Consider the following 13,760-nt stretch of genomic DNA (forward strand, 5'->3'; position numbering starts at 1 on the left):
TGATGAAAGTTCTGATTCTGAGTCTGAAACTGAATCAGGTGATTCAGAGGATTTCAAGAGTGCGAAAGCCTCTATGCGACCCTCTGAAAGCTCTGATCAAGAATTGGAGGAACCATTGTTCACAATAGGTCACTTTTCTCCTAAGAAGGAAGAGGAGAGTGTTGAAGACTTAAGGCTAATTCGCAGGTCACAAAGAGCCACAAAAGGAAGACCTCCAAAGAGATTTGCTGATGAATTTGCTAAGATAGCAGTAACAGCTGTTAAAAGCTCCAAGAAGGTATTTGAACCTTCAAGTTTCCAAGAAATCCAGGATTTGGATTCAAAGGAAGCTGAACCATGGTTAAATGCCATGAAGGCTGAGCTTGATTCCTTGGAAAGGAACAAAACATGGGAACTTGTTCCAGTAGTTCCAGGAATGAAACTGCTTGGAAGCAAATGGGTCTTCAAAGCGAAGACTGATCAAAATGGCAAGATAGTCAGACACAAAGCCAGATTGGTAGCCAGAGGTTTTGCACAGGTACCAGGTAAAGACTATCACGAGACCTACTCACCCACAGTGAGGTATGAGAGCATTAGGCTTATGCTCAAGCTAGCTGCAGAGGAGAATTTACACATTAGTCACCACGATGTGAATACAGCTTTTCTGTACGGATCGCTAGATGAATCACTTTATATGCTTCCACCTGATGGCGTACAGGTAAAACAGGGATTTGTTTGTGCTCTGAAAAGGTCCCTTTATGGTCTCAAACAAAGTGCACGGTGTTGGCACACAAAACTCACTGAGGTATTGTTTTCTCTAGGTTTTAAGCAAGGGAAAGCTGATCCGTGTGTATTTGTCAAAGAGGAGGGGCAAAAGAAACTGTAGTTTGTTTTATGTTGATGATCTTTTATTCTTTTGGAAAGATGTCACAATGTACAATAACGCCCTAGCTCAACTGAAAGAACACTTTGACATGAAAGATCTTGGTGCGGTAAACAACTACCTATCTCTGGAAATAGAAAGAGATCAAGATGGTAACATTCTAGTACACCAGTCACGGAAAATTGCTGATGTGTTAAGCAAACTAAACCTGATGGATGCTAACCCTGTAGACACACCGATGACAACAGGTTATCAGGTAGATGACACTGAAGAAGCATTTTCTGACACTACACTGTACAGAAGTGTGCTAGGCAAGCTAAACTTCATTGCCAGATGTTCAAGACCAGACATTGCTGTTAGCTGTAATTTGCTAAGCAGACAAGTCAACAATCCTACTGTTAAGGATTGGAAAGCTCTGAAACGCATAGCGCGGTATTTGAAAGGCACTATGCATTACAGACTGAGATTTAACAATCAGAAGTCTGGTGGTCTTGAGATATTTGCAGATGCAAGTTTTGGAAGTGACACAACAGACAGGAAAAGCACGTCTGGAGTTTGCTATATGTACAATCAGGCTCTATTTGATTGGTCATGCAAGAAGCAAACAACAGTTAGCTTAAGTACTTGTGAAGCTGAACTGAATGCACTGTCTTATTCACTCAAAGATTGTGAATGGTTGTTACAATTGTGCAAAGACATGAAAATTCCTGTCAAATGTCCAATCCAGGTTTACCAGGACAACAAAGCATGTTTGGCTTTGCTGAATTCTGAAGGTTGTAAGCAAAGCACGAAGCACTTGCAATTGAAGTTGCAACATGCTAGGGAACGTATTCAAGAGGGACTCGTAACGGTGTCCTATATGCCAGGTAATGAAATTCCTGCTGATGTATTGTCCAAGATTGTATCAAAGGATCAACACTGTACCTATGTGCAGAAGTTGGGTTTGTACTAATATTGTACGAACACGCTGCCCAGTGATGTTCACAGAAAGGGGGAGGATGTTGGTTTCTGCTCTCTTCACTGTGCAGCAAAGTGCTTGTCACGAGGCAATGTTTACATTCCAGTCAGAGGTACTGCTGGAGTTTTCCCACGGGAAAGGGAAGCTGGATGTGACGTACACTGGTTTCCTGTTTTTCACTGTTCTCACAGTGTGATTCTCTCCGTGCTTCAGAGGAGAGAGGATGCATTTTCTGCTCCGGCAGAGACAAGATGTTTTTCTGTAATCTACCAGCTTTGAAATGTAAATAAAGCAATATAGAGTATGAGCACGTATTCCTCATCATTCCGCTGTGCACTTGGACACTGCTACAAATCAACAGTTTTATCCTCAGAGAAGCCCTGTGAGGTAGAAGAGGCTAAGCAGAGAGACTTAGAAAAGAGAGACACATTAAAGTTTATGGTCAAGGCACTCCTACCTCTGGTATGGTAAAATGAAAGTGCACAGAGGTTTTACAAACCATGTGATAAGGAGTGCCCTATATGAGGTCTGGGACAGAAATAAGAATCTGCTAGAAAGGAAAACACCATGATGGGTCTCACCAGTCGAAATGTTAACAGTAAAATTTGAATATGGAAGGGAGATGGGCTACATATAAGGAGATTTCGATGAAATCTAAGAAAGGATGGAAACTAAAGCCCTGTAATTGTATTGAGGAGAAATTGACAGGATGGCTGCAATACCATCAAGTAAATGATGTTTTAAGGATGACAAAAAAATAGGATTTGAAGATAAAAAAATCGAAATTTCAGATTGACATTTTAGAAAGCAGGACCAAATTACTCTCGAAAATGTATAATTTCTTATTAGAATGGAATACAAAAGATGAATTGATAAAATGGGCAATAGATTTTGGACATAATGTAGAATATGATGCATGGGTGAAACTTTGGAATGGGAATTTAAAATTTACTGCATGCTCTACTTTAAAAGAGAATGTAATGAAAATGGTCTATCGCTGGTATCTAACACCTGTCAAACTAGCTAAAATGTATAGGATGAGTACTCAAATCTGTTGGAAATGTAAAGAAAAGGATGGTGATTTTTACCACATGGTGGACATGTGATAAAATGAAAGAGTTTTGGGAATTGATCTATAATGAATTAAAAAAGATGTTTAAATATACTTTTCCAAAAAAGCTTGAAGAATTATTCCTAGGTTTGATGTTGTTTAGTTGTGTCCGACTCTTCGTGACCCCATGGACCAGAGCACGCCAGGCACTCCTGTCCTCCACTGCCTCCCGCAGTTTGGTCAAACTCATGCTGGTAGCTTCAAGAACACTGTCCAACCATCTCGTCCTCTGTCGTCCCCTTCTCCTTGTGCCCTCCATCTTTCCCAACATCAGGGTCTTTTCCAGGGAGTCTTCTCTTCTCATGAGGTGGCCAAAGTATTGGAGCCTCAGCTTCAGAATCTGTCCTTCCAGTGAGCACTCAGGGCTGATTTCCTTAAGAATGGAGAGGTTTGATCTTCTTGCAGTCCATGGGATTCTCAAGAGTCTCCTCCATAATTCAAAAAGCATCAATTCTTCGGCGATCAGCCTTCTTTGTGGTCCAGCTCTCACTTCCATACATCACTACTGAGAAAACCATAGCTTTTACTATACGGACCTTTGTTGGCAAGGTGATGTCTCTGCTTTTTAAGATGCTGTCAGAGCTGCCTCCAGGTCCCAGCTCACAGAGGACCAACGCTAGGCTGTAGTTATGTACAGATGCTGTCTAGGTTTTCATTGCTTTTCTCTCAAGAAGCAGGCGTCTTTTAATTTTATGACTGCTGTCACCATCTGCAGTGATCATGGAGCCCAAGAAAGTAAAATCTCTCCCTGCCTCCATTCTTGTTGCTCCTGTAAATGGGTTCTTGTGTCAGTGTCAGGGAGGTGGGGGCTGTCTGAGTGTCTGAGAGGGTGGGGGCGGGCCGTGTCATGAATACTTTAGTTGGGATCCCCGCATTGGGGGGGTTGGACTAGATGACCCTTGGGGTTCCTTCCAGCTCTACAATTATACGATGCGCATTCAAAAATCCCAAGTAGGACATTTCACACAGGGGTTGGGGAAGCCTAACCACTTTATTGCTTTTTATAAACTACCTGTAACTGAAACTTGAATGGTGGTTACAAGGAGGCTGAGAGCACCTGCTGCCAGTTTTACCTGGCCTGTCAAGCGTGGTCTGGCATGTGATGTGAGGTAAAAGATTAAGATTTGAATGAGAGAGTCCCTGCTTGGACTCCCTTCTGCCATGAACTGTAGGGGGTGGGGTGGCCTTAGAGAAGCCACTGTCTCTCAGCCTTAGTCCTCCCATTTGAAAAATGGGCATACTAAGTTCGGCTTAACTTACAGGGTTGTTGCATGGCTTCTATGTAGATAATGTGTGTTAAGTACTTTGAACTCTTGAAAGAAATGCAAATGTTTCAAGAACCATTGTTAAAAACTTGATGAACATCCGTGTCTCGAATGCAGAGCCATGGAGTCCCTGTTCATTTCAGAGGGGATGTTATTTCTGTCATGGGCCTAAAAAAAGAGTCAGCTTCCCCATTGATGTCGTTTCTCTTCTTTCCTCCTCTGCCCCCACAGAAAATGTAACTTTGGATCCAGACACAGCACATCCCCGCCTCATCCTGTCTGAGGATCAGAAGAGTATGAATTGGGGGAAAGTGCGTCAAGACCTGCCAAACGACCCTGAGAGATTTGACACATGCCCCTATGTGATGGGATGTGAGGATTTCACAGCAGGCAGACATTTCTGGGAGGTTACTGTGGGGAGCGAGGGGGAATGGGCCGTGGGGGTGGCCAGAGAGTCTGTGAAGAGGAAAGGCAAGTTCATCGCTGGTCCTAAGGAAGGGATCTGGGGCATAGGCAAGTGGAAGGACCAATACAGGGTCTCCACCCGCAATGGGCCCCATGTTTCAATTCTGGGTGGGGAGCCCAAGCGGATCTGAGTTGCCCTGAACTGTGAAGGGGGACGGGTGTCCTTTTACGATGCAGATACAGCAACCCTCCTCCACTCATTCTCGGCAGCCTCCTTCTCAGGAGAGACCCTCCAGCCCTTGTTTTACATGAGCAAGAAAGAGAACGTGATACTCTATTGACTGAGGATGTAGAGAGACAAGCGTATATTCATGGCCATTATGACACATTCAGTCTCCTCTTCAGGACTGAGCTGACAGGCACTTAAGGAGAAATCACATTTGCAGAACTGTGATTGGCCATCCCTTGTGTCAATCATGATGCAACTCTCCCTTCTCAGGCCAGCTTGGCAAATGACACTGATTGATTGGGTCCCCTGTCAGTCCCCAAACTTGCCTCTCTCCCTTGGGAATCAGCTACTTCTGTCGGTGCAGGAGGTGCAAAGGGGGAAAGAAGCAAGAAAATGATTTAGGAAACAACAGCACCCCCTTCCCGCATTTCTGTTTCGATATCGTTCTCTCTCCATCCTCCAACTCTGACTTAAAATTTCTAGAGACAATACCATACAATCAGAATTATGCAAGGGCATCACTTAAAACCTTCCTCAGCCTCAATCCTGCTCTCAGGATTGTACAACTTGCTATTAAAATGGAATACACAAGATGAAACGGTTAAATCAGCTATGATAAAATGGGCACAGGACATTGGGTATAATATCATGTTTGCTGACTGGGAAAGGTTATGGACCACCGGTATGAAGTTCACGGCATGTAATGCCTTGAAAGAAAATATTATGAAAATGATATATAGGTGGTACATGACCCCAGTCAAGCTTGCAAAAATATATCATCTGCCTGACAATAAATGTTGGAAATGTAAAGAAACTGAAGGAACGTTCTTTCACCTCTGGTGGACTTGCCCTAGGGTTAAGGCTTTCTGGGAAATGATATATAATGAGTTGAAAAAGGTATTTAAGTATACCTTCCCTAAGAAACCAGAGGCCTTCCTTCTGGGCATTGTTGGCCAGAGGGTGTTAAAGAAGGACCGAACATTCTTTATGTATGCAACAACAGCAGCAAGGATACTTGTCGCCAAACATTGGAAAACCCAAGATTTGCCCACGCTGGAAGAATGGCAGATGCAACTGATAGACTGTATGGAATTAGCAGAAATGACTGGCAGAATCCGAGACCTGGGAGAGGAAGCAGCGGAAAAGGATTGGAAGAAATTTAAGGACTATTTACAAAAATATTGTAAATTGTATGAGTGTTAAGAAGGATGCAGGACTGAAAACAATATGGCACCACTAAGCTAGTTGAAAAGAATATGAGAATAAGTGAAATTCGAGAAAAAGATAAATTTTGGATAAATATTATGTCTAAATTAAGTATTTAAGCTCTAGATAAAAGTATTTAAAGTCAGGGACACAATATTGGAAAATTACCAAATAAGAATTGAAACAAGGTGATAAATTGCTGTTTAAAGTTTTATAAATTAGGAACGCAGGAACGAGAGATGTGAGGAAGTCCAAAAAGCGAAGAAAATATGGTTATTAACTATTTGATTTTGTTGTGGTATGCTTTTTGTATAATGTGTTAATTCTATTTCTTTTTTTTCTTTTTTTTCTTTACTGTATTCTGGTGATGGTTTTATATGTGTTTGGTGATCATAATGTCTAAAATCTTTAATAAATATTTTATAAAAAAATAAATAAATCCTGTTCTCAGATTCCCTTTTCCTCCCCCAAAACCTCCACTAGACATGGAGATGGAAGTTCCAAAGCCCCATTTTTGAGACTACTGAGGGAAGCTTATGTGGTAATTCAGCAAAATATACATATCCAAAGAGACCTGTTTGGGAGTGGAGTACAGTCGGCCCAAAATTCATGCACAACTTACATGATCACAGCTTAGAACCCTTCATTGAACCACAAATTAATAAATAGAAAGAGGGAGAGACACCGGGAAGAACTGTTGGAAGGGGTTCCCTGCATCTAGAAAGGTTGCATAAAGCTCTCAAGATCTCTGGCTTCGAACAAGTAGGGATGAGTGCTTGGGGGGCATTTTTGGGGGTCTTCCTGACTTGCACTATATTGCCTTTGCATTCTGACCCCAGAAACGTAACCCCCCCCCCCACGCAGGTTTTGGGCCTCGATGTAACAAAATCCCCTCTGGCAGTGAAGAGCCTCTGTCAGGAGTTCTGAAGGGAGAACAGTGACAACCTAGAATATTTCGGGGGGGGGGGTTGGTAAATTCCCGTGTATACAATTATTTTCTCCAAGGTGCTTTGTAGTGAGAAGTCAGATACACATCTGCATTTTTAGGGATCACCTCTTCTTATATTTTTGTATAATGGGCCTGAAAGTATTTGGGGATATGTTTCCTGTGCTAACGTGTTTGATTCTATTAAAGATTGTACGTCTTGTTGCTCCTATTTTGTTTCAAACTTAACAGTATAACATCCGTTCCCTATGACACTTCCTCCAGGGATTTTAGGGGCGTTCTATCCTGTTTTATCCTCAGAGAAACCCTGTGAGGTAGAAGAGGCTCAGCTGAGAGTCTTAGAAAAAGGAGACACGTTAAAGTTTATGAAGAAGAAGAAGAGTTTGGATTTGGATTTGATATCCCGCCTTTCACTCCCCTTCAGGAGTCTCCAAGCGGATAACAATCTCCTTTCCCTTCCTCCCCCACTACAAACACTCTGTGAGGTGAGTGAGGCTGAGAGACTTCAGAGAAGTGTGACTGGCCCAAGGTCACCCAGCAGCTGCATGTGGAGGAGCGGGGAAGCGAACCCGGTTCCCCAGATTACGAGACTACCGCTCTTAACCACTACACCACACTGGCTCTATGATCAAAAGGCATTCGAACCTGGGCCTTGTCATCCCAAGTCCAACACACTGTGCACTCAGAATGTGAAATCTTAAGAAGGGTCCCTTCAGAGATTTGTTTGAAAGTCCTCTCTGCAAAGCCCTCTATATATTGTAGCTCCTCTTCAGACCTTCCTGCGTTGACCGTTAATGTCTGCAGGAGGAGTTGATATTGCTTGAGTGAGGGGCAGATTTCAGGGGCTTCCCTTCATAAGCTTGTATTTTGCACCTGGATCCATTTCTGGACCTCGGCATTTCAATTAAAACTGAAAGCCAATCCCCCAAGTCTGAAGTCTGCCCATCCCTTTATTTGTGGGAATCCCACAACCGGGAGAAGAGTGAGTCTCAGCCGTATCTGCCATGTCAGTGAGAGAGCAGGTACCCTATTGGCACCCTAATTTTTAACACACCAACAGTTGTGGGCAAATGGAAGGGGGGGGGAATGAAATAAATGCCAATTGCAATAGTCCCTCCACCCCATTTTCAACAGATGCCAGGTGGATGGGGCATACAAATCGGGAGAGGCGTTTTAATTCAACATTTTTATCACAGTCACCCAAATGGCAATTCTCAAATTGGAAGAGGAAGCGGAAACAGCACATCTTTCTCTTCCTCTTCTGAGCTCTGTGGAACAAAGGGGAAATTGAGCCTACAGTCCTGTGCCCACATTCCTGGGATAAGTCCCTTTGAACTTTGTGTAAGCAAAGGTGTGCACTTTATATTCTGGGTACAGACAAAAAGGATTAGCTCACAGGTTTGGTGTTTGCGTAGAGAAAGTGCTTCTTCGCACAGCACATCCTAATGGTTTTGGCCACTGGCTTACACACCCTTTTAAAATTGGTGAGATGAAGGAGGGTTTGAGACCAAAAGCCCTTTCCTGTTCACCTCCACAGCTTCAGCTTATTCAAAGGTAGACTGCCTCTGCACCAGGAGGTTTCATTTAACAGCCCGAGAAACAGTTCCCCTCTGACCTGGCCAACTACTGCCACAGGGTCTGTGCAGGTAACAGTTATAATTCCTTTATCATCGTTAAGATAGGCTTAATGAATAGAAGCAAAACATTAATGTGTACATGTGGATACCCCCAACTACCCTTTTTATGTCTCCCCCGCCCGACCTTTTAGGCAGTCTATGGGACTGATGATCTCCACCCCCAAAAGTTTTCCAGTTTGTCCCCCGTGACACAGCCCGTTCTTCCGTTCCGGACTGGACATCTCCAACTCCATGGATCGCCTGCCCTGTTCAAAGGGAAGTATGGTGTGGGAGACAGGGGGGAAAGGATCAGGGGCCCACAGCAGAGGCAGGTGGGGAATGTTCTGCTGTTTGCCAGCCCTCCCTCCGACCTGAGGAACCGATATCTTATCAGCCAGCCTGAGGACCACGACTGCTGAGGTTCATGACTTCATTGTGGGTGAGGAGGCCAGTTTGGTCTGTATTCCTGAGACCTGGATGGGTAAACAAGGTGGAGTTGGTCTCGGCCAGTTGTGCCCACCTGGCTACTCAGTGTAGGATCAGGGCAGACTTGAGAGCCAGCAAGTGAGGGGGTTGCTGTAGTCTAGAGAGATTCTCTTTCTCTCTCCAGATGAATGGGGATCTAGAGTGTTTGTTCCTGGCACTGAGTAATTACTTGGGACAGATTTGGGATTCTGCTGGTTCACCACCCCCCTCACTTCCCAACAGCCTCCCTGCCTGAGTGGCAGAGCTGATCTCGGTTGAGGGCTCCCAGCCGTGGGGCTGTCCCAACATGTTGCTGGCCAGGTCACACTCTGGAGCTTATCTTTTCAACTGGGCATGAAGTGAGCAATCTGAAACTGGGAGATATGGACCTCAGTCTGTTGTCCTGGTCTCAGATCACTTCCTGTGGAAATTAGGCTTTTTCAGCACCATTTCCCCTCTGCGGAGGTGGGGCACCCATGAGAATAGTCCACCCTCAGAGGTCAACGGATCCAAGTGGCTCTGGAGGATTTTCCTGTTGATAGGACTGGCACTTCCGTTGAAGCCCTGATCAATACGGACAGCTCAGGCCCTTGACACGATCCCTCTCCCTCTCCCACTTTCTGCAGCCCATTTGGCTTTGTGGTATCCTCTCAAGCTGTGCAGATTACAGTTATCCTTATCATAATCATTGTTAACATAAGCTTATGAATACAACACAAATGTTAGTGTGTATGTCGGGATAAACTGCTGTTCATGCTACTTTTTTGGTGTTCTCCTGGAACAGTTAGGCTGGACATCCACCCCAATCATTCTCTTCTGCAGAATGTCAACACAGAGACAGCAGGAATCATAATCCACAAGGATCCAGATGACCAAACTGAAAACAGTTTTTGGTGGATTTGCAATTGCCTCATTTGTTTTATCTTCATTTTTACACTTGAACATATACCCAAATTAAGAAAGGAACCTTCACTTCAGCAAGGATCAAATGAAACATCAGAGAAAAATGTTCAGAGCATCAACACTGAAAATAAAATTTAAAAGTGTGTATTTTTGTATTTTTTAAGAGGAATATGTTTCAACCACCGAACAATCATGCTTAGCAGTATATAAAGATAAAGATAAATCACAAGTAAAAAGAGAAAGAACACTTCCCTCACACAAAGAAATAAAAAATAAAAATTCCATGGTTAATGTTAATTTTTCTGAGAGGATGGACAGACTGGAGATGGGATCAGTGGGTGGGGGGGGGGGAATGGAAAGAAACTGGACCTGAAGAGCAGCTTAAAAATTCACCAGGTCTGTTGCTGTGGATGGGTGTCCAATTGTCCTGTGGGAATGCGCATTGCAGTGGAGTTTGGGCTGAACATTGTGCCCTGCAGGTTGGAAAGAGTCTGAGTTATTCATTCACTGACTTTCAAAGGAGTTTGAGGCTAATAATAATAATAATAATAATAATAATATATTTATTATTTATACCACGCCCATCTGGCTGGGCTTCCCCAGCCACTCAAGGCGGCTTCCAACTAAACATTAAAATACCGTAATACGATGAAGCTAAAACACAAACAAACGTGCTTCTCTCTACCTCACCTAGGTGCATGGCTCCTTAAATTAGCAGTGTTAATTACAGATAGGTAGCCGTGTTGGTCTGCCATAGTCAAAACAAAAAATTCCTTCCAGTAGCACCTTAAAGACCAACTAAGTTAGTTCTAGGTATGAGCTTTCGTGTGCATGCACACTTCTTCAGATCTGGTATCACTGGATATTTCGGACAAAAGAGTCAAAATTTATAAAGATATCCCAAAACAACTTTTGGACCTTAGATCCACCTATACTGAGTTAGTAAAATTGCTGAGGAGCAATTCAATTGTTTTTAGGTGGGAATTTCCCCAAGGATTATCCTTTACATTCAGAGGGAAGAAGGTTAAAATTAAAACAGCCGAGGATAAAGATAAATTTCTGTGTGCCTACGGAGAGGACCTTCAGAAAGGGATTGAAAGACCTTCAGGGTCTGGACCATCACCTGTACCTGCACCTTTGGGACCTGAAGACCCGGAGAAAAAGATACCACCACCAGAGGAATAACAGATTTGTTCAGGATGTCTCTGCAACTTCTGAGCTGGAATATTAATGGCTGTAATTCCCCGGAAAAGAGGAGAAGAATATTTCATATATTGAAAAAAGAACAATTGGACATTATTTGCTTGCAAGAAACACATGTGACTAGGCTTCACAGAAAAGTGTTAATAAATAAAAGATTAGGCCAAGAATTTATCTCTTCGGACCGAGTCAAGAAAAGAGGAGTGGTGATATATGCAAAGGAGAGCCTGTCACCAAAATTTCTATTTAAAGATGAGCAAGGAAGAATTTTGGCAATTGAGATACAAAATCAGGGAGAAAAGTTTTTGATATTAGGAATTTATGCACCAAACGAGGGGAAATCGGAATTTTATAAGAAGCTGCATGAGATAATGCTGGACTATCTGGACTATGACAACATCATTATGATGGGAGATATGAATGGGGTGGCATCAACTAACATGGACAAGTCTCAAAGCCAAAATGTGACAAAAGATGGCAGACTACCTAAAACTTTTTTTGAACTGACCGACAATATGGACTTGATTGACATCTGGAGGACTAAGAACCCCCTGGGAAGAGAGGGAACATTCTTTTCTGAAGCCCAACTGACATGGACAAGAATCGACCAAATATGGATAACTAGAGGTCTGGCACCTAAGACGAGAAAGGTGGAAATCTGCCCAAAGACCTGCTCCGACCATAACGCTGTAAAGATGGACATGAGACTAATCCCAACCGGCTCCTTTAGATGGAAGATGAATGACAATCTGTTTAGAGATCAGGAGATTACCAAAAAGGCCCAAAAAGTTTTGAAGGACTACTTTGAGATAAATTTGAACACCACGGTGGAAAAAAGAATCATCTGGGATGCAAGTAAGGCGGTTATGAGGGGGTTTCTGATACAACAGAACGCTGTAAAGAAAAGAGCACAAAATGAGAAAAAAGATAAGATTTTGGAGAAAATTAAAGAATGTGAGAAGAAGTTAAGATTGAAACCGAAGTCAAAGGAGATTTTGAAAGAAATTAAATTTTACCAAGCACAATACTCCAAATTGATAAATCAGGAAGTGGAGTGGAAAGTTAAGTTAATGAAACAAAGATCATTCGACTCGGCAAATAAATGCGGAAAACTGCTAGCGTGGCAGTTGAAAAAAAGACAAAAATTAAACACGATCACTAACCTAGAGATTGAAGGAAGAAATATTCAGAACCCTGTGGAGATTAGGAAGTGCTTCCAGAGATACTTTAAACAACTATATACTCAAGGGCCGCAAAACGAGGCGGAGATTGAACAATTTTTGATAAAGAATGGACTACCAAGGTTGTCTCAAGAAAATAGATCAACCCTGAACTGTAAAATAACACGACAAGAGATTGAAGTTGCCATTCAGAATATGCAACTGGGCAAATCCCCAGGGCCAGATGGGCTTACCTCCAAATATTATAAGATACTGAAAGATTACTTGATACATCCACTAATGGAGGTTTGCAATGAGATTATGGAGGGGAAGAAAGCACCGGAAACGTGGAAAGAAGCCTTCATCACATTGATACCTAAATCAGAATTGGAAAAGACACAACTTAAGAACTACCGCCCCATTTCCCTTCTAAATGTGGATTACAAAATTTTTGCAGACATTTTAGCAAACAGATTTAAAAAGGTTTTAAGAGAAGTGATTCATAAAGATCAGGCAGGCTTTCTCCCAGGAAGACATTTGTTTGCTAACACAAGGAATATTATTGACATTTTGGAACTTTTGCAAACAAATATTAATACAAGAGCAGTGTTAATATTTATAGATGCGGAGAAGGCCTTTGACAACATTTCTTGGAAGTTTATGAAGAAAAACCTGGAAGGGATGGGAGTGGGACGGGGATTTGAAAATGGGATAGATGCAATCTATTCAGAACAAAAGGCTAAATTGATAGTTAACAATGTGGTGACAGAAGAGTTTAAAATTGAAAAAGGAACACGACAAGGTTGCCCTATTTCCCCTCTGTTATTCATTTCGGTCCTGGAGGTGCTCTTGAATATGATTAGAGGGGACCGGTTGGTGGAAGGAATTCAGGTCGGAGCAAAACAGTATAAACTTAAGGCTTTCGCAGATGACCTAGTTTTGACCCTTCAGGAGCCAGAATCTAGTACGAAAAGGGCATTACAATTGATTCAAGACTTTGGTCGGGTGGCGGGTTTTAAATTAAACAAACAAAAAACTAAGGTATTGGAAAAGAATCTGACAGTTTCAGAGTCAGAAAGGTTTCAGAAAGAGACAGAGTTAAACGTGGTTAAAAAAGTAAAATATCTAGGGGTGAACATAACAGCAAAAAATCTGAGTTTATTCAAGGACAATTATGAAAAGTGCTGGTCAGAAATCAAGAGAGATCTAGAAAGTTGGTCAAGACTGAAACTTTCCTTGTTGGGCCGAATTGCTGCTATAAAAATGAATGTATTGCCAAGGATGCTGTTTCTTTTCCAGACTTTACAGATTGTGGATAAAATGGAGTGTTTCGGGAGGTGGCAAAGAGATATCTCTAAATTTGTCTGGCAGGGCAAAAAGCCCAGAATTAAGTTTAAAATATTAACTGATGCTAAAGAAAGAGGGGGGTTTGCC

At 42.5% G+C, this 13,760-nt stretch overlaps 1 protein-coding gene across 3 annotated transcripts in view; it reads left to right on the top strand.

Annotated features, from left to right (window-relative positions):
* The window catches only part of LOC307208484 (zinc finger protein RFP-like), a 36,410-nt gene extending 31,072 nt beyond the window's left edge, over window positions 1–5,338 (top strand). For 2 of the 3 annotated variants that reach the window (XM_079963100.1, XM_079963102.1), the window contains one exon: window positions 4,428–4,619. In XM_079963100.1, coding sequence (XP_079819226.1) covers window positions 4,428–4,479 — 52 coding nt within the window. In that variant the 3' untranslated portion in view covers window positions 4,480–4,619. Of the gene's footprint in view, window positions 1–4,427 lie in introns of all 3 variants that reach the window. The other variant, XM_079963097.1, reaches the window with a different exon arrangement.
* Window positions 5,339–13,760: the final 8,422 nt, after the last annotated feature.

Source organism: Podarcis cretensis, assembly GCF_951804945.1.
Source record: "Podarcis cretensis genome assembly, chromosome: 2".
Classification (NCBI taxonomy): Eukaryota; Metazoa; Chordata; class Lepidosauria; order Squamata; family Lacertidae; genus Podarcis; species Podarcis cretensis.